Below are 20,442 nucleotides of genomic sequence, written 5' to 3'. Positions count from 1 at the left end.
GCTTTTCCCTTTAGAAAAGTTAAGAACAGGTGAAATCACAGTGTTTTGACTAAACAAATATTATAAGGGAATAATTGAAGGCATTCAGGAAGTCTTGACCTTATACTTCATAACTTGTAACCCCTAATTCAACTAAGGTTTTAAGCAAAACAGAAGAATATTGAGATTTATTGTTGTTTTTATGTGGTAAGCTTCACTATAGCTCACTCCACTGAGATCTTTTTAAACACTGTGTCCTAACAAAATGCAAAGCGTTTTCATGAGGTGATACTTTCTGTTAAACCGGTTTGGCCTGGATCTGCCATTTCATTCAGGACTTGAGCTGACACAAGAATAGCTAACAATGAAGCGAGTGTTCTTTTCCCTCTCTTGTAACATATGAACCAAACCATTGTCCATCTCTAAAAGACCACATGTGTGGCCAAAGTCATAGCAGTGCTTTCATATGAGTGTTTCAACCAAAAGTACGTTCATTTTAGATTCTTAGCAGGTACAAAAAAAAACACTAAATGAAACTGACGTATTTCCATATGTTTGTTGAAGCACCATCAGGTTTTGTTTTTTACATTACAAAGTAGAACAAACTGTGCTAACTACTGACAGCCATTTTATTCATGACATTATATATGTAAATAGCATGAGGGGGAAACATTTTACCACATACAATCATGAATATACATTATTTAGTGTAAATATACACATTAAAGACATAAAATGTATCAAAGCTATTAAAATGAACTATAAAACAACAATAATAATCTTGACTGCTGAGGTCTGAGTGTAATCACAGTGCAAATCTTCATCTCAATTAGCTGCATTTCCTAAAGTGCCTCCAATTCTCTAAAAAAAAAAAAATCAAAATAAACTAAATAAGCAACTGTGATCATTATCAATTTCAGCCACTAAATTCTTAGTTTAATTCTTAGTTTCTTCATTTGACCAATAATTCGTAATTCACAGCAGGTATATGACTGTCCAAGTCCATGAAAGTCCCCTGAGTCAACACAGATCTTGCATTTTCATTGTCTTCTTAATCAAATGTATGTCTTTGGAGCATCTTCAGGAGTCTCACTAGGTTCAGAGGGGGCCAGCATTTGATCCAAACCATCATCAATCAGCTGGGACTTTGTCCACGCCCCCTTGTCCTCCTCAGACTCTGGCATCGATTCGGCTCTGGCAAGCTGGGACTTTGTAGTTGATGGCTTGCTCTGGTAGGAGTCTGTGGAGGGAGGTCTACCCTGATTCAGTGGGGCTTTCTGACTCCATTGGGACCTCACAGATGGAGTGGCACTCTGCATTGACCTCACAGAGATGGGGCGCATCCTGTGCGAGCCCGCCCTGCTGGACCCTGCCTGCGAAGAGCGCACGATCAGGTACTTCACTGAAGGACCGCTGTCATCCTCTGTTTTGTCTTTGCAGATGGTGGTGCACAACATTCCTCCACCCAACATGAGGACGACAGATGCACCCCAACCAACATAAATGGCACCACCAATCTCCCTGCGCTGCGAATTGGTCATCAGCGGGTTGTAAAACGTTTGCACCACAATGCCAGCCGACCAGGAGACAGGGATAATGCAGAGAATTCCAGCGACGATCAACGTCACGCCGGCCGCTGTGGCAATTCTGGCTTTGGATCTTTTGGAACTGCCCATGAAGATGGTGCACTTTCCTCCGATGAAGGCTAAAACAAGGCCCACTGCTCCTAAAAGGATGGACATTACTGTGAGAGCCCGAGCAGCCTGCAGATCTGAGCTTAGTGCGAGCGTGGACTCGTACGGTTTGCACTGCATTTGGCCTGTGCTTTGTATCACGCAGCTCATCCAAATGCCCTCCCACATGGTCTCTGAGGTGACAATGGTGGTTCCAATGAAGGCTGTCACACGCCACATTGGCATGATGCAGGACAGGAGGGCTCCCGTCCATCCCAGTAAGGCCAAGGCACTCGCCAGCATGTGCATGCCAAGGGAAGCCATCTCGCTGGGGTTAAATTATACACGTCCACTGTTAAACTGAGGCCTCTTCGTTCCTCTCACCGGTTAAAGCCTTTTTGAAGGCCTTGTTTCCTCCTTCACTCATTCCTGTCTGCAGCTCAGCTTTCACTCTGGTGACAGTGATGAGGTGTTTGTATACTAAAAAGAAAGAGTATGACTGGGAGGCGTGTGCAGTTCCACAGACCATGCCTCCATTAGTCCGCATGCTACCAGACTAACCAGATTCCTTGGACAATATGGGCGGGTCATGTAAAAAGAGGAAATTTGGATATTTGTGTTGGACTCCTGAAGAGGGCTCAGGTGTTTGTGCATCACTTGTGTTCAGGTATCCAAATGCAGTTTCGATCTCACGCTTTTGTTTTTCTGTTTGAGATCTGACCACTGAGGCAGCCCCTGTATCCCATGAAACGTTCATAATTGATGCTATAACTCTACCCTCATGTCGTTTTGAACTTGAATGACTTTCTTTTTTTTTTCCATGGAACTTCATAGAAAATAGAAGATATTTTGAAGAATGTTGGAAACCAATAGTTTTGGTGACTATTAACTTTCATTGTATGGACAAAAAAACACTGATACGTTTCTCAAAATATGTTCTACAGAAGCAATATAAGTTTGGAACAACATGAGTGAATTATGTAATAATTTTCATTTTTGGGTGAACTATTATCTGTATGAACGATTGTAAAATGACTTTACTGTCATTTACATATTTATGATACACATAATATGGAAGGCAAGTGTGGTTACTAATTTAAAGGACTAACAACTAAGTTTATAAATTGTAAAAGTTAAATAAAGTTCTAAATGAATTATATGAATGCGAAACAGGATTGTTGTTACCATGTTCACAACCTTAGCTTAGTTTCAGATGACTAGACATGATGAGTCACAGAGCATTTATCAAAACAATTTTCCTACAGGTAAACATTGAAGAGAATGCAAAGGTTGCTCATTACATTTAGATTTTGCTGTCATCATCATACCTAAGAGTTGACACAGTAGTTCTGAGTCATTTGTACCTTCACAGCATAGTGTGGAAAATACCTACTGGAAAAAATAGTGAGGTCAGTCTCTTCCTGTTGTAAAAAAACATCAGAATCTGAAGCAAACATTTATAAACAGAACGTTTATGCTGGCAATAACGTTCTTTACTAGTATTTATTGACTCTTTATGAATATTCAGAAAGTTATGAATATTTTATTTTGGGGAAATACACAATCACAATGTTTGAGTTCAGTTATATTTTTTATTAAGTACACATTGCTACATGTCATATGGATAATGGTTCCTAACTATAATATGAGGTAAAACTATGAAAAATAACCCTCTGGATAATTACATAGATTGATGACTGCAAATAAAAACAGATTGGCTGCAACTAAAGCATGCTTGATATACATTTTTAATATAGAATGATGAAATGAAAAAATTTATATTATTACAGTACCATTTAAAAGTTTGGGGTCAGTAAGATTTTAAGTAATTGATTCTTTTGCTGTTTTTTTGAACGAATGCTGAAAAAAAGTATCATGGTTTCCACAAAAATATTAAACAGATCAGCAGTTTTCAATATTGATAAAATAGATTTAAAATAGAAAACAGTTGGTGAGCTTAAGAGACATCTTTCAAAAACATCAAAAAATCTTACCCACCCCAAACTTTTGAACAGTAGTGTATAATATATTGGCAATTATATTGAATGAAAGTCTAAACAAAAATATTTTGAATACACAATACCATTTGTTGCCAAATACACATGATTTTTCTAGGTTACATGTTACTAGAAGCTTTTCATTGACATTAGTTTAAATGTCAGTACAAAACCCCGGCATGGGGCAATGTAGGTCTTAAGGAAAGAACGGTGATGAAAGTGACAGAATCACCCCTATTAATGAATGTTTCAGCAGACTTTTTTTAATTAATATACAATGAAAAAATATGATCACGTAATGTATTTATATTTTGTGGCAATGCACATTCCAATACTCCTTTTTTCCTAATTATCTTCATTCATTTGACGAAATTACATTTTTTATTTGAGATTCTTACTGTGTAAATCAGTTCCTCTTCAACATATTTGTTTAGGTGATCTCACTTTTTATACATAGGCTTTGCTGCTGTCCACAGATTTTGCTTGAGAATACTTCACATTATGGGGAACATCCTCACTCGGTGGGCAAGAGCTACAGAGGAGACCTCCACCCAGGAAAAGCAAGCCGGCTGAAGCCCAGCCAATGTAAAGTGATTCCCCGAGCTCCCTCCTCTGGCTGTCCACCAACAAAGGGTTGTAGAAGTCCCTGATTATGGTATTCGCAGTCCAGCAGACGGGAATGAGGACAAGAATTCCAGCGATGATGAGGATGACGCCGCTGGCGATAGCAACCTTTGCTTTAGACGCCTCGTCTTCCACGAAGTTGGTGCACTTTCCTCCCACGAGACACAGGAGGATTCCAAACACCCCAGCGATGATGGCGATGATCACCAAGGCTCTGGCGCCCTGCAGATCTTGAGGAAGAGCCAGCAGAGAATCATAGATCTTACACTGCATCTGTCCTGTGCTCTGAACCACACAGTTCATCCATAAACCTTCCCAAATGGTCTGCGAGGTCACAATGTTGGCTCCGATGAATGCTGTCACCTTCCAGTTGGGCAAGCCACAAATGACGATGCTTCCCAAGAAGCCGATCATAGCCAGGCAGATGCCCAAGATTTGACGTCCTGTGGACACCATGTCTCTTCACTTCTTGCGTTAGAGGAATGAATGTAGGAAGTAGTTGCCGTTATAGCAGCCGTTAGCTATGTCTCTGTATTGTCATATGTAACGCTCACGTATGTCTGTATACAAAAAGAAAATGGGGGTGGTTTTTAAGGTCTTTCCAGCTAGACTTGTTTCCTTCCACTGGTCATGGCGACTGTTTAGCCAAAGCTGTCAAACCAGTTTCCTTCAAATGAACTCGCATCTGAAACTAGAATTGTTTTATTTTAAAACATTTTTTTGAAAGTCTAGCCAGCCTGTGTTATGAAGAGAATCTTTTATTATATTAATTAAAACATCTCTTTCAGTGTAAATTATAGTGAAGGCTGTCTACAAAACAGAAGCTATTACAGATTTTAAAACTCTAGGCACCATTTACTGACTTTGTTTGATATCATACACTAAATAGCTGAGGGTCACAGACTACCAGACTTTTCTAGTTATTCTATAAACAGCAAATTCACACGGAAACATGTGCGATATTCTGTGATATCAGTCAACTCTGACTGGCCAAAATCTGCAAACTGGCTCTGACTTAATCTAGACTGCAAATCGAGAGCAAAATCTGTTGTGTATTCCAGCCTTTAGGGTTGTTTATCTGTTTATAAAGTTTTATAATGTTTTTTAAAGCCAAATGACATTCCTTCCTCAATTAAAAAAAAATCTGATAAGTACTAAACCAAGAAAAACAATGCTGGAGAAGTGCTTCACGGGGTGTAAGTTCCGTCTCGGTGCTCTTTGGATACAAGGGAAATTTAAACAAAGGCAATACCAGCCGCAACGCATAGGTGTGCAGTTCACCTGTTTTTAAGAATTAGCCAAGATGAAATAAAGGCTTTTACAATAATTTTTTACTTGATTCGAGTGCCTTGTATTATCCACTAGTTTAAGTACTAAACAATTTTGGACATATTTCAAAATGAAATATTTTGTATTGTATTGGCATCCTTTAACATACGACATAGAATAAGAAGCAAAAAAAATGATGTTATGTTGAGGCCCTTGCCTTGAAAGGGTACAAGACCAATTTTTAAAAGCAGAAATGTGAAACTTTATAAGGTTAGTAAGCATTTCTATAGCACCTCAAACCAAAATGTATGACCCATTTGTTTTAACATTGTGCTTTGCGAAAAGAATGCCGTTTCAGGACATATTCACCTTCAACAGTTTACTTTCAACTCAGTGAAACACATCTGGCTGTACTTTACTGTTATTAGCACACAAACTTTGAAAGTTTGAATCTTTAAATTTTAGAAATATTATATTTTGGTGTGTATGATGTACTAAGACATATGTGACATTATGACGTGTCTCTCTCTGTCCTATGTTTGTTCATGCTGATAACTGTGTGAAAGCAAGCTTGGTTTCTAGTGGTAGCCTATATGTCTTACCACAAAAGATATAATCATCTCAGTATACCGACACCAGTAACACTTACCACATTTACATAAGGTTTAGAAAGAAAAAAAAAGGAAAAGGTTGCCATATTTCGCTGTGTAAATGTTTATTGAATGATACCGTATATTACAGCCAGTGAGTTTTACCCACCTTCATGGGATGTAATTTTTTGATTTTCTTTACTTACTTCAAATATCAAAATCAAATAATTCTTTGAATAATTCTTCAGTTAAACCTGTTTTATATATATACATACAGTGGCAAGAAAAAGTATGTGAACCACTTGCAGAATCTGTGAAAATGTTAATAATTTTAACTAAATAAGGGAGATCATACAAAATGCATGTTATTTTTTATTTAGTACTCACCTGAGTAAGATATTTTACATAAAAGATGTTTACATATAATCCATAAGACAAAAAAATAGCTGAATTTATTAAAATGACCCCATTCATAGGTATGTGAACCATTGATTCTTAATACTGTGTGTGGTTACCTGGATGATCTACGACTGTTTTTTTGTTTTGTGATGGTTGTTTATGAGTCTCTTGTTTGTCCTGAGCAGTTAAACTGAGCTCTGTTCTTCAGAAAAAATCTCCAGGTCCTGCAGATTCTTCAGTTTTCTAGGGTTTTTTGCATATTTGATCCCTTTACAGCAGTGACTGTATGATTTTGAGATCCGCCTTTTCACACTGAGGACAACTGAGGGACTCAAACACAACTTTTAAAAAAGGTTCAAACATTCACTGTTGCTCTAGAAAAAAAACATGATGCATTAATAGATGGGGGGTGAAAACATTTGGAATTTGAAGATCAAGGTAAATTGTATTTAATTTGTCTTCCAGGAAACATGCAAGTATCTTCTGTTGCTTCCGAAGGGCAGTACTAAATGACAAAAAATGATATTCAAGCGAAATAAGAAAAAATTGGACCTCTTCATCCTGTTCAAAAGTTTTCACCCCCCGACTCTTAATGCATCGTGTTTCCTTCTGGAGCATCAGTGAATGTTTGAACCTTTTTTAATAGTTTTGTCTGAGTCCCTCAGTCATCCTCAGTGTGAAAAGATGGATCTCAAAATCATTCAGTCACTGCTGTAAAGGGTTCAAATATGCAAAACATGGTGGAAAACTGAAGAATTTTTGGGACCTGGAGATTTTTTCTGAAGAACAGACCTCAATTTAACTGCTCAGAATAAACAAGGGACTCATGAACAACCATCACACAACAACAACAACAACAACAACAAAAAAACAGTCTTGGATCATCCAGGTAACCACACACAGTATTAAGAATCAGTGGTTCACAAACTTTTGAACTGGGTCATTTTAATAAATTCAGCTATTTTTTTGTCTTATGGATTATATGTAAACATATTTTGTGTAAAATATCTAACTCAGGACAGTATTAAATAAAAAATAACATGCATTTTGTATGATCTCTCTTATTTTGTTAAAATTTTGCATATTTTCACAGATTCTGCAAGTGGTTCACATACTCTTTCTTGCAACTGTATATATACATACAGTCAAACCAAAATTTATTCAGACACCTTGAACATTTCATTCATTAATACAGTTTATTCACTACAGTTTAAAAAAAAGATCTCAGAGTTAAACTGTGTCAGAAAAAAAATAATCCATATTATGTCAGATAACACTTAAGCAAAACATGGTCAGGTCAAAGTGTCTGAATAATTTTTGGTTCCAAATTTTTATCAATTTTACTGGTAGTCCACTGTATGAAGAATTTTTGGGTATAATATGTCACAGTTTACTTTATTTTGCTATCCTCACTTATATAAATGAACTATAGTGTCCTGCGCCAACTAGTAAAAATATATCAAAAATATCAAAAATGTCTGAATAATTTTTGGTTTGACTGTGTGTATATATATATATATAGTTTGTATTCTCTTTGCGTCTCTGCAACAGAAAAGTAGATCACAAATTAAAATATTTAAAAAAAAAAAAAAAGATAAAAAATTACATTCATTTTAATTATTTTTTATGAACTATTTATTTGACATTTTCATTTTTCCGGTCCATTTATATAAATTAAGATCAAATATTATAACAACACTAGTTGGCTATGTGCTAATATCTTAAATGTAAAAAAAAAAAAGTTGGATAGACAACTGAAAATTATAAACATTGCAGCTTTATAACCATAAACATCTCTGAACAAAAATCAGAACACTATAAATAGATATATTTAGATTTAAGACATGTGGCAATTAAAAAAATTCTTGATTTTTTTTTTCATTTGCAAATATAATTTTTTTTAAAAACAAAATTAAGAAAAAAATATTATTTTAATATTCTAAGACACAAATCAAACGAGTTAATTTGTCATTAAATAAATTCATTTGTACAGATGATCAGATGTTCTTGAAGGTTGATACAAGGTTGATTTTGAACAAACATAACAGTCATTATAGAGTAAAAAGAGCCAGTGAGACTTTTCATCTTCCAGGAAAGAGTCACATCACTTAACTAACTTCAGGCTTAATCAACACATCTGGTCAACATCTGCTGGAGTATGTGCTGATGAACAGCCCACCACCTACAATTAGCAGAACACCGGCCACCCATCCGACATAGATGGAAGCTCCTAGCTCTCCTTTCCTCCCCGCTACTGCTAGAGGATTATAGAAGTCCACAATAATGACATACGCCGACCAGCTGACAGCAACAAGGCAGGTTACACCTGCAACTATATAGACTGCACCAGCTGCTATTCCAAGGTTGGCCTTTTTAAGGCGCTCTTCTCTGTAGAAGTTGGTGCAATTGGCCCCAACAACCGACAGTCCAAGGGCAACCACACTGACAGCAATAGAAGCACAAATCAAAGCTCGAGCTGCCTGGAGATCCTTAGTCAGAGCCAGAACAGAGTCATACGCCTTGCACTGCATGTGGCTGGTGCTCTGCAGGACGCAGTTCATCCACAAGCCTTCCCAGAAAACCTGTGCTGTCACGATGTTTGCTCCCACGAAGGCCGTCACTTTCCACATAGGCAATGCACATACTAGAATAGTACCACATAGGCCTAACATAGCCAAACATATAGCCAAGATTTGTCGACTCCTCATCTTTTACGGAACACAACCAATTCATCTGCAATAACAGGGAGAAAAGCGTCGTAGTTGTGAGAGCAAACGACTATTGACAAAGTGAATGCTCTTCCTTGTGCCACAGGTGTTGGTATTTGAACAAAGAGAAAGCAAAGCAAGGGGAGGAAACCTGTATCGAGTTTCCTGCTTGACTTGATTCTTTACTCAGTATGTCCATTCATGGAAAAAGTACATAATTAAATGATTTTAAGTGACGGCTGTCCTTAATTCAAAACACTGCAAACACTGACTGTTTTTATTAATGCAATCGTTCAACCAAAAATGAAAACTCACCCTAATGTCATTCCAAAACTAATGCTGTTTATTTTTAATGAAGCCTAACTGTTTCTGTAAAACAACAGTTAAAGGGTTAGTTCACCCCAAAATGATATTTCTGTCATTAAGTACTCACCCTCATGTTGTCCCAAACCCATAAGACCTTCGTTTGTCTTCAGAACACAAATTAAGACATTTTTGATTAAATCTGAGGGTATCTGATCCACACATAAGTAGCAATGACACTGCATCTTTTGAGGTCCAGAAGGGTATTAAAAGACATCGATAAAACAGTCAACGTGACTACAGTGGTTCAACCTTAATGAAGTGACGAGAATACTTTTTGTGCGCAAAAACAAAACAAAATACCAACTTTTTCAACAATATCTAGTGATGGGCAATTTCAAAACACTGATTCATGAAGCTTCGAAGCTTTATGAATCTTTTGTTTTGAATCAGTGGTTCGGAGTGCCAAAGTCACGTGATTTCAGTAAACGAGGCTTCGTTACGTCATAAGTGTTTTGAAATTTCAGTGGTTCACTTGACTTTGGCAGTTTGATATACTCTCCGAACCACTGATTCGAAACAAAAGATTCATAAAGCTTTGAAGCTTCATGAATCAGTGTTTTAAAATTGCCCATCACTAGATATTGTTGAAAAAGTCGGTATTTTGTTTTGTTTTTGCGCACAAAAAGTATTCTCGTCGCTTCATTATGGTTGAACCACTGTAGTCACGTTGACTGTTTTATCGATATCTTTTAATATCCTTCTGGACCTCAAAAGATGCAGTGTCATTGCTGCTTATGTGTGGATCAAATACCCTCGGATTTCATCAAAAACATCTTAATTTGTGTTCTAACGACAAACGAAGGTCTTACGGGTTTGGGACAACGTGAGGGTGAGTAATTAATGACGGAAATTTTATTTTTGGGTGAACTAACCCTATAATGAGACTATGCTCCAAAAAAGACAAAAAAGCTCCATGAAAATATATACAACTCTTACTTTCTAAGTTTTCTGAAGAGATATATGTTTATGAACAGAGCACAATCAGAGTGCTGCAATGATCACATTTTTGCAGAAGTCAACATCACCCTGGTTCCCTCGACAAAAACCCATTAGGATTTTTCCAATGGCTTTTGGATTATTGCAGAATAAGCGCTGTGATCAACAAACATTTATGATTCTTGAACATTTTGTTCACAATCTTCACAAACAAACATTTATGAAATTTAAAGCCTAAATGCAACTGGCAGAAGTAAAAAATACAGTTCATGCTGAAACTTAGGTTGTGAGAAAGCATGCAACATTGATTGCTAGTGGTAGCCTATATGTCTTGCCACAAAAGATGTAATCAGCACAATATGCAGACACCACACTTACCACATTTCCAGAAAGTTTAGAACAAATTATTAGAAAAAAAAAGAGAGAAAAAAAGTGTAGTAGTAGAGAACTTCAAATAGGTTATTTGGCTGTGTAAATGTTTATTGGATGATATATTACAGCCAGTGAGTTTTATGCAGTCACTCTCTTGCTCTTTATGAACTATTTATTTGACATTCACTTAAGATCAAACATTAAAACATTAGCTGGTTACTTAATATCTTGCAATCTGAAATCTCAAAGTTAGATAGGCTATGGAAAACTGAATTATAAATGGTTCTTGGTGGATCCAAAATGGTCAATATTCATATTCATGCTTTTTATTCATATTTTATGTTAATCATTTAAGGTTTATGATTTATCAATATTACTTTTGATTTCATATATTCCTGTACTCCTACTCCATATATTAATCCTCATCAAATTTTCAAGTATTTACACTTTATTTTACCCTTTATGGTTATTATTCTTTTATATTTAAGAGTATGTATGCTTGCTATATTCAATTGCTCTTCAAAGTGTTCCAATGTGACAGGTCACGTTGACACGTTTGTGGTTAGATATTGGACACCTGCCAAGTACTGCAGAAGCGATGTTTTCGGAATTAGCTGCTCATTTGAACTCAATGTACCTTTTGTATCAAAATATGTCCATTTCTATTTGTGCTGACGTGATAATGTAAGATCTGCAAAATTCCCTTAAGGGGGTCAAAACAACCCCTATATCTATTTTTTTGGACATCAGACCAGTCTATGACATAATGGATAAATTCATTTGACCTTTTCTCATTAGAACAAAACATAAGTTTGAGTGGGATGAAAATTTCCCTAGGCCTATGGTATAAAATGGACTGAGTCGTTGATAGTTTAGCCTTTCCCTTTGCTTTTCTGCTTCTTCTCTTCTCTCATTTCATTTTGCAAATGTCTTAATTTTGTTCCTTCTTTCTGTATATTCTGATCTTCATCTATTAGACAATACTCTGGATTTTACAATACTCTAGATTTTATTATTAATTTGTTTGTCTCTAATTTTTAATGAATTTATTCTTTATTCAAATTTGATCTTTGACAATCATTGCTGGACTGCCTGGATCTCATTCTCAAGTTTTTGCATCAGTTCTATAAGTATAAACATCTTTTTAGAAGAGGAAAAAAAAAAAAAAAAAAAACCACCCTACACCTAAAAGTTCGAAAGAACGCGAGAACAGTGAGGACGTGAAAGCGAAGCAGCGAGTAAATGAGTTTGGTGTGGCGACTTGAGGTCTGAGCCAATTCTAGACGGAACTCAACTGAGCATGCGCAAAGGTTACTCTGTACAACTTGAGTCACTTAGACGGTGTTTTTAAAAAAAAACCATGATATTTATTACATTAAAATAGTAATGAAAAACCAGAAAGTTAAGTTCATATCTCTTCCTTTACAAACAGGAGAATTTGTCATTAGTTCATAAAGACGGAGTTTCACACATAGGCCCCTGGAGCAGACCTCGGAGCGGAGTACTTCACGGAATAACCACGACCCTCACTCTTCGGGCACTGGCAACAGAGAAGCGCGCCTCCGATAAGCAGCAGACTAGACGCGCCCCATCCGATGAACAGCGACGCTCCCAGCTCCCGCTTTTGAGCCTCAGAAAGGATGGGGTTGTAGAAGTCTCGGATGACTGTGTGAGCGCACCAGCAGACCGGGATCAGACAGAGAACACCACCCACCAGGAAGAACACCCCGGCCGCGACCCCTACTTTGGCTTTGGCGTCCCGGTCGTCAATGCAGTTGGTACACTTGCCTCCAGCGACGGCCAGAAGAACTCCCAGGAAGGTCACGAGGATGGAGATGATAACAAGAGCACGAGCGGCCTGGAGATCTTGCGGTAGCGCCAGCATGGAGTCGTAGACCTTGCACTGCATCTGACCTGTGCTCTGCTGCACGCAGTTCATCCAAAGGCCTTCCCAGAAGATCTGTGCGGTCACGATGTTAGTGCCAATAAACGCCGTCACCTTCCACATGGGGAGCGCGCAGATAATGATGTCTCCCAACCAGCCAATAACCGCGAGGGCAGTGGCCAAAATCTGAAGTCCAGCAGACGCCATTACGTTATTGTGCGTGCAAAAATCAGTCTATCAAACGAATGAACGATACAGTTTTTTTATAGTGGCTTTTAGAGGCGCGGTTTGTAAACAATGTGATTTGATGCAGCTGCTGAGGATTTCCCGCTCTTTCCTAATAATTGCTTTCAGACTCATTTAGATTACCAACCAGCCATTAGACGTAACTAACTAGGACGTTTAACATGGGGACATATGCGTAATTTGCGGGTGGGACATTTGTTAAAGCCATTGAAAAAAAATAACATACAGAAGGTGTTTGCCTAAAGCACTTCATAATTAAATTCATGCATGTAAAATAAAATATAGGCTACTATCACCGGTCAAAACATCAAGGGCCTGATATAGCCTAGGCTATAAACGTTTTTTTTTTTTAATATAATAAAAATATAAATATGTGAGCACCATCTCCACTGTGGACCATATACGCACTATATTGCCTGGTGTAATTGAATAGAAAATCGGCGTGCAATTATGTCGTGCACTTTATGCCAATGACAAGGTCACGCGCTCGCCGCTGCTCCGTTGTCATAAAAGCACTTGAATAGTATACAGATACAGTTACAATTATTATGTCTCATCATGAATATTTACAGCAGATTATTTGTTTATCGTTGTTAAAACATTTTAATAATAATAATATTATATTCACAATTTTGTAATATATATATATATATATATATATATATATAGCCTATATATACAGGCTATTACCACGCCCACAAGCCACGACTAGCAATTTTGCCCCTATAAAGTTCTTTTTCACAAGTGTAGGAGACAACAGTGTCAGTGAAGAGCTTGTTATGAAATACATCTGGTGCGTGAAGACAACATTGAAAAAGGCAAGGTAATTATCAGAATATACTTTTATTGCTTTTTTATTGCGCATCAAACTGTAGCCTAATATTGTCTAACTTTGTCACATGACGCAAAATGTGTGAAAATAAGCTATTTTTTAGTTGTATTTATGATAAATGTTCATTATGAAATTAGCCACAAAACAAAAGAGTCTGACATTTTATTTAAAAAAAAAACTGCTTAGAATTTCCATTAATATAATTTCCACCATATAATGTAATCAAAATAGGCATAATTTGAGGTGTTCCTGACTTTCAGAAAACAATCCAAGAATGAAAGAATGTTCCTGTACTGGTGTGAAAATAATCTTTTAAGATTTTACAATTTTAAGAAATATTTAGATTTTCCATTGCATCATGCATAAACACATCAAGGGCTGTGAAGTAGGCTATTAAGTCCAAATGACCAAAAGAGACCCAAAGTTCACCAAAAAAAAAAAAAATTAATGAATAAATAAATAGGCAGAAATACTTGAGACCACGTCCCTCTTTTGTTTCTTAACCCCAGTTCGTTTGTTCAAATCCCACCCCGATAGGTGGGATTTGCATATAAAGTCCCTCTTAGACGGTAAAGTTTTAAGAAAGGGGTGACGATACAAGAAGAGCCATGGCATCTTTAGGGCTGCAGATTTTAGGGATTGCCCTGTCATTTGTCGGGTTGCTGGGTTCTATCTTGACCTGCGCCCTTCCGATGTGGAAGGTAACAGCCTTCATCGGCAGAAACCTCGTGACGGCGCAGATCATTTGGGAGGGACTGTGAACGGTCTGTGTGATACAGAGCACGGGGCACATGGAGTGCAAAATGTACAATTCAGTGCTCGCGCTGCCTGTGGACCTGCAAGTCGCGCGCGCTTTGCTCGTTATTTCCATCTTGCTCTCTGTCGTCGGCATTCTCCTGGCGGTTGTAGGGGGGAAATGCAACACCTGTATCGACAACAAAACCGCCAAAGCAAGAGTTGTCATATCTGCGGGGGCGTTTATTATAATCGCCGGACTGCTGTGTCTCACACCAGTCTGCTGGTCGGCGAATACCATCGTCCGCGATTTCTACAACCCGCTCCTGCCGGACTGGCAGAGACGGGAGCTCGGGGCGTCGCTCTACGTGGGCTGGGGTGCCGCAGGGCTGCTGCTCACTGGAGGCGCGATACTCTGCTGTCAGTGTCCGTCGAAAGACGCCAAAAACCCGGCACCAAAATCAAACGTCTCGGAAAAAGAAAGTGTATAAAGAACATTTAAAATAATATCCGAACTTTTGTCTGTTGCTTTTTATTTGTATTTTACTCAAGGTTTTTTAATAATGGACACTTTTAAACTTTTGTCTCTAGTTAAAAACAAGAAATGTATTTTAATACAAATTAAAACATAGGCCTATTAACATCTCTTCTATGATGGATACATTTTCGATTTCTGTCATTTTGATCATTTATGTGTGTGCAGAGCTTGGTGACTGTTCAGAGATTTTGGCATTTTCCTTTCTTTTTATTTAAAAAAATATATATAAGCAGTATTATTAAAATTGGGGAAAACAAATCCACCAATTTAAAGTCTATGTGGCAAAGGTCATTCATTTATTTTATTTTTTTAATCTCATTTTATGTTCTGGTCAAATTCATCATACTTTAAAAAAAAATAATTTATATTAATAATCTTACATAAAATCACATGTAGGCCTATTTTATGTGCAAGAAAAGTACATTTTACTTGATGGTTACACCAAAGTGTTATCAAACATTAAATAATAATGTAACCAACACGAATTCAGTCATGGCCAAATGGATTTTGAAAATTTTCTCCTTTTATAATCTTTATAGACATCTTTACTTGTCGTTGACCCACAAAAACAACATTTATTTGTCATATATTTCTACAACTCCTGGACAGAGTGCTCATATGCTTGTTTAAAACGGGTGTAGCAAGGCTCTGTTAATGCTTGAGCTTGTTTAATTTTGTTTCTCCTTGACAATGAAAATAACTTATCCTTTGTGTGCATGGGTAAAAAGCACCAGCACAAAACAGCAGCTGTGGAATGGTTAACAAAGGAGTGTTTACATGTGTGTAAAAGAAAAAAATCTGTATTTCATGGTCAATCACACAAACAATTTTTATTGTAAATAAACAGTTGTTAACTCATATTCATTCACTCATTTTCAACATTTAACGAGTGACAAAGTCATGGTAATTTGCGTCACGTGTGCAGTGAGTCATTTTGCACAGTACTTGCCACATATCTTCAGGTTATGCTCATTTTCTCACACGTAATCCATTGCTGGGGTCACAGATCTTATATGGGCGTGTTTGGCTGCCGTGTAGGGCCCGTTGTCATTGGAAGGGCAATTCCAACAAAGAAGCCCACCACCCAGCAACAAGAGGCCCCCAGATCCCAAGCCTATGTAGAGACAGGCTCCCAGCTCCCGCCGCTGGGATGCTGTTACTAAAGGGTTGTAGAAATCCCTGATAAGAGTGTGTGCAGACCAGCACACAGGTATCAGGAGGAGAAAGCTAGCGATAATTAAAACCACACCTGAGACGATGCATGCTCTCGCTTTGGCTGTTTCGTCCTCCAAGCAGTTGGTACACTTTCCTCCAACCACAGCCATCAGGAATCCAAAGACACCTGCCATGATGGAGATGACAACCATGGCTCTGGAAGCCTGCAGATCTTGTGATAGAGCCAACATGGAGTCATAGACCTTACACTGCATCTGTCCAGTGCTCTGCACGACACAGCTCATCCACAAACCCTCCCAGATGATTTGTGCTGTGACGATGTTTGCTCCAACAAAAGCCGTGACCCTCCACATTGGCATGCCACAGGTGAAGATGGCCCCCAACCAGCCTACCATGGCAAGCATGATACCCATGATCTGGATGCCTTGAGATGCCATTGTTGCCGGACACAGGTCACTTCATGGATGATTGTGCAAAGTGTCTGAGTTTTAATTGTCAGGGTTTTATATAGCCGCAAACCTTGGGCGGAGTTCTAACATAAAAAGAAGCAAAAAGAAAACCAGACATTTGATATTCTTTGACTATTGTGTGAGGTGTATAGAGCTAGATAACTTGAGAAACCATCTGGCAGTCCAAATTAATAAAAAAAAAAAGAGCACTAAAAAATGTATATGTGTACTGGTGAAATAGCTTCACATTATTACGAGTATTTTGTGTCATAAATAAAAAAAAAAAAAAACCTTTTTGTTGTTTGTATACACGTTGGACACAATTAATGGTACCCTTAGAAATTCTTATGAGTAAAATATCTCTAAAGTATATTCCCATCCATATTTACATTTTTAGCACACCAGGGTGACTAGGAACATGAAATTATCCAGCCGTGACTTCCTGTTTCACAGGAGTATAAATATGTGTAAACAGAAAGGCTAAATTCCCTTAATCATCCATCACAATGAGAAAAACCAAAGAATATAGTTCTGATGTGCAGCAAAAGACTGTTGAGCTTCACAAAATATAAAGTGGCTGTAAGAAAATAGCTAAAGCATTGAAAATCCCCATTTTCACCATCAGGGCAATAATTAAGAAGTTCCAATCAACTAAAGATGTTACAAATCTGCCTAAAGGATGACGTGTGTCTATATTGTCCTAATGCGCGGTGAGGAGGAAAGTTTGAGTGGCCAAAGACTCTCCAAGGATCACAGATGGAGAACTGCAAAGATTAGTTGAGTCTTGTGGTCAGAAAACCTAAAAAATAAAATAAAATAAAAATTCACACAGCACCTCCCAAGTTGTTTGGGAGGGTTTCAAGAAAAATGAGGGTAGGATTAAGGGATGTAGTATAAGGTCATGCAGAATAAAGCATTAATATGTGCTTTATAAGTACTAATAAACAGCCAATATCTTAGTACTATGCATGCTAAGCAACTAGTTAGTTAAGAATTAGACCATAAACTAAAGTGTTACCGGAAAAAGCAACAAATCCACAGTGCTAGGTTTCTTTTCATTTATTTTCATAACAGACAGTAGCGCAAATCCCATTCACTGAAGTAGTTTGTATTAGTATTAAGCAACAGAATGCACTCTTGCATAGGTCTTTTTTTTTCCAGGGCCGATAAAAAACAAAAGGTATTTGGTCACAATCTGCTACAAAACTGAAAAGCATATCATGTTATAAAAGTACAAAATAAACAGAATGAAAAATAAAACGTGTGCATTGGAAGTGTTACAATTTGCTCCACTCAAACTAATTTTAAACATTCAAAGCTTAAGCCCTCCTATACTTAATTTTCCGTGGTCCGCTCCATTTCGCATACAGTTGAGTGCGCAAGCCTTTCAAAGTATACTCCTTTGTCCGTGAGCGCAGAAAGACGCATTCAACGCGTACGCAACCATCTAGAGGAACTGTTTTCAAGCGGTCATTCGTATGTGTGCTGTTCTTCTTCTGCTCTTTTTCCTGTTGTGGCGGTTAGCAAACAGTGTTGCATTACCACACGCGCCCCCTTGGATTGGAGTGTAGATCGCCTGTGACTGACCGTATTCATCGTCTAACTGCATGAACCGAACCGTGACGTCCACACCGTTCGGTTCGGGATGAATACATGTACCTTTACACCCATGATAGATAGATTACGCCCCTCTGACGGGTTTAAATATGGACCTTCGTGCTTACGTTGCTCACGTCATATGAATTCATACAAAAATCACCATCTTGTAAAATATGTAAAAAATGCACACCCCAGGTTGCTACTGACTTTCACAATTAATTTTTGTTGAAAAAAAAAAACAGGTTCATAATTTGTCTAATTACTAACAGCTCTGAGTAAACACAAGCCAAACCTCAAATCGTGTTTAGTCTTGTCTGATTATATGCATTGGCTCTAAACGTGGACCTGAAAAACCACACCTGTTTTGGATATACTTTTTGACAACTCCCTTTGAGAATGTTTTGTACACTAGGAGTCTTTTGAAATCTCTAACGTTCCACAGGGTGGTTGACATAATGGAGGGCCGTAATACGACACCCATGTTAACGCCCCTGCAAATGCATTCAATACAGTTGACAAACACTCAAAAAGACAGGTGTGATACAAACATTCTTTATTTTTTCATTTGGACAGAAGTTTATATCAGGAAAAAAAAAAATGCTTTTTCCAGTACAAAACAGTAATATATACAAAATCATAAACATTTAAAAATACTTGAAAAAAATGAAAATACATTTTGAAAAAAACAACACATGACACATTTATGACCACAGTACATAACTGTTTGAGAGGAAATTTTGATCATACTTAAACGAGAGATTTCCAGATTAGTCTCCTTTAATCACAGAAGTTTTTTTTATGTGGTTCCCCATTGTCCTTGTTGTCTTTGTGCTGTATATATATATTGAAAATATTTAGAAACCTTGTAGAATCAGCGTTTCATTGACGTTTCAAGTCCTCATGATACCTGCTGCAAACTCTTTTTGAGCCACTGCATCCTGGACAAACCAAGACTGTAAACATTAGGCACTGTAGAGTCCATTTTAGAGTTGATCATTTACACAAAGTTTTTGCCAGAGGGTGCAGAGGCATCAGAGCGAGGGGTAGCATTGTATTTGGCCGTGTATTTTCCTGTTTCCTCTTTTGGTGGGCAGTTGCAGCAGAGCAAAGCTCCCCCGATGATCAACAGGGCGGCGGCCCCCCAGCCGATGTAGAGCGCTGCTCCCAGCTCTCTCTTCTGTGCTGCGTTCACCAAGGGGTTGTAGAAGTCCTGGATGACGACGTTGGCTGTCCAGCACACCGGGATCAGACACAGCAACCCAGCTATGATGAAAATCACACCGGCAGTGATAGCGACCTTGGTTTTGGAGCTCTCATCCTCAACGCAATTGGTGCATTTGCCGCCAGCCATCGCCAGCATGATGCCCAGGATCCCAATCACGATGGCAATGATGGTGAGAGCGCGGGCAGCCTGAAGGTCTGAGCTGAGGGCCAGCATGGAGTCGTAGACTTTACACTGCATCTGCCCGGTGCTCTGCACGACGCAGCTCATCCAGATTCCCTCCCACGAAGTCTGTGCCGTGACAATGTTATTGCCAATGAAGGCTGTAACTCTCCACATGGGAACAGCGCAGGTCACAATGACTCCGATCCATCCTATGATGGCCAGGGCGATGCCCAGTAACTGAAGCCCAGCAGACACCATTATCTTTGTCTCTCTTTCGTCTCTTGAGGAGGCTCTCTTTGCACTGCTTACAGGTGAATGTCACAGAGGGTGTGTGCTGATGCTTTAAAGTCCCTGTGAATTTGGGGGCGGGACTTCTGACGAATGACTCGCTCTGCAGGTTTTGTGGTTACTTCATGGGATGCGACTGAACCTAGGCTAGAATGAGTCACTGCCTTGACATGTTTTCATTGCGGACACAGTACCTTATATGGGTTTCTCTATTTTTTACTATTTTTAAAAATTACTCTATTTTTATTTTTTATAAAATCTATGGAGGGGTCAGTAAAATAAATTAAGAACATGTGTACTGCACTAGTAAGAAAAAAATGCCTTTTTGATTGAATTAAGGGACAGTGATATAAGACAGGAAGTGCCCCTGACAGGAAGTGATCACATTATCGTT

The 20,442-nt window shown here is 38.1% G+C and overlaps 7 protein-coding genes across 7 annotated transcripts; 1 reads left to right on the top strand and 6 right to left on the bottom strand.

Moving 5' to 3' along the window:
- Nucleotides 1–114: 114 nt before the first annotated feature.
- Nucleotides 115–3,103, bottom strand: cldn30 (claudin 30). The gene has a single exon (XM_051877470.1). The coding sequence runs from the start codon at nt 1,974–1,976 to the stop codon at nt 1,035–1,037; it is 942 nt and encodes a 313-aa protein (XP_051733430.1). The 5' UTR covers nt 1,977–3,103; the 3' UTR covers nt 115–1,034.
- A 127-nt stretch (nt 3,104–3,230) lies between these two features.
- On the bottom strand, nt 3,231–5,478 carry LOC127503532 (claudin-4-like). Its single transcript, XM_051877472.1, has one exon. The coding sequence runs from the start codon at nt 4,727–4,729 to the stop codon at nt 4,097–4,099; it is 633 nt and encodes a 210-aa protein (XP_051733432.1). The 5' UTR covers nt 4,730–5,478; the 3' UTR covers nt 3,231–4,096.
- Nucleotides 5,479–7,601: 2,123 nt separating this feature from the next.
- On the bottom strand, nt 7,602–9,337 carry LOC127503511 (claudin-4). Its single transcript, XM_051877446.1, has one exon. It carries the CDS (start codon nt 9,237–9,239, stop codon nt 8,673–8,675), a length of 567 nt encoding a protein of 188 aa, XP_051733406.1. The 5' UTR covers nt 9,240–9,337; the 3' UTR covers nt 7,602–8,672.
- Nucleotides 9,338–12,257: 2,920 nt separating this feature from the next.
- cldnd (claudin d) lies at nt 12,258–13,044 on the bottom strand. The gene has a single exon (XM_051877444.1). The coding sequence runs from the start codon at nt 13,003–13,005 to the stop codon at nt 12,379–12,381; it is 627 nt and encodes a 208-aa protein (XP_051733404.1). The 5' UTR covers nt 13,006–13,044; the 3' UTR covers nt 12,258–12,378.
- Nucleotides 13,045–13,999: 955 nt separating this feature from the next.
- On the top strand, nt 14,000–16,009 carry cldn29 (claudin 29). The gene is given in 1 exon segment (XM_051877445.1): nt 14,000–16,009. A coding segment is annotated over 1 exon segment (618 nt). The 5' UTR covers nt 14,000–14,484; the 3' UTR covers nt 15,103–16,009.
- Nucleotides 16,010–16,089: 80 nt separating this feature from the next.
- Nucleotides 16,090–18,775, bottom strand: LOC127503508 (claudin-4). Its single transcript, XM_051877443.1, has one exon. The coding sequence runs from the start codon at nt 16,760–16,762 to the stop codon at nt 16,127–16,129; it is 636 nt and encodes a 211-aa protein (XP_051733403.1). The 5' UTR covers nt 16,763–18,775; the 3' UTR covers nt 16,090–16,126.
- Nucleotides 18,776–18,911: 136 nt separating this feature from the next.
- On the bottom strand, nt 18,912–20,087 carry cldnb (claudin b). The gene has a single exon (XM_051877441.1). It carries the CDS (start codon nt 20,016–20,018, stop codon nt 19,371–19,373), a length of 648 nt encoding a protein of 215 aa, XP_051733401.1. The 5' UTR covers nt 20,019–20,087; the 3' UTR covers nt 18,912–19,370.
- Nucleotides 20,088–20,442: the final 355 nt, after the last annotated feature.

This window comes from Ctenopharyngodon idella, chromosome 21 (assembly GCF_019924925.1).
Source record: "Ctenopharyngodon idella isolate HZGC_01 chromosome 21, HZGC01, whole genome shotgun sequence".
NCBI lineage: Eukaryota > Metazoa > Chordata > Actinopteri > Cypriniformes > Xenocyprididae > Ctenopharyngodon > Ctenopharyngodon idella.
Note: the sequence above shows the minus strand (reverse complement) of the source record. Positions and strands in the feature narration are given on the sequence as shown.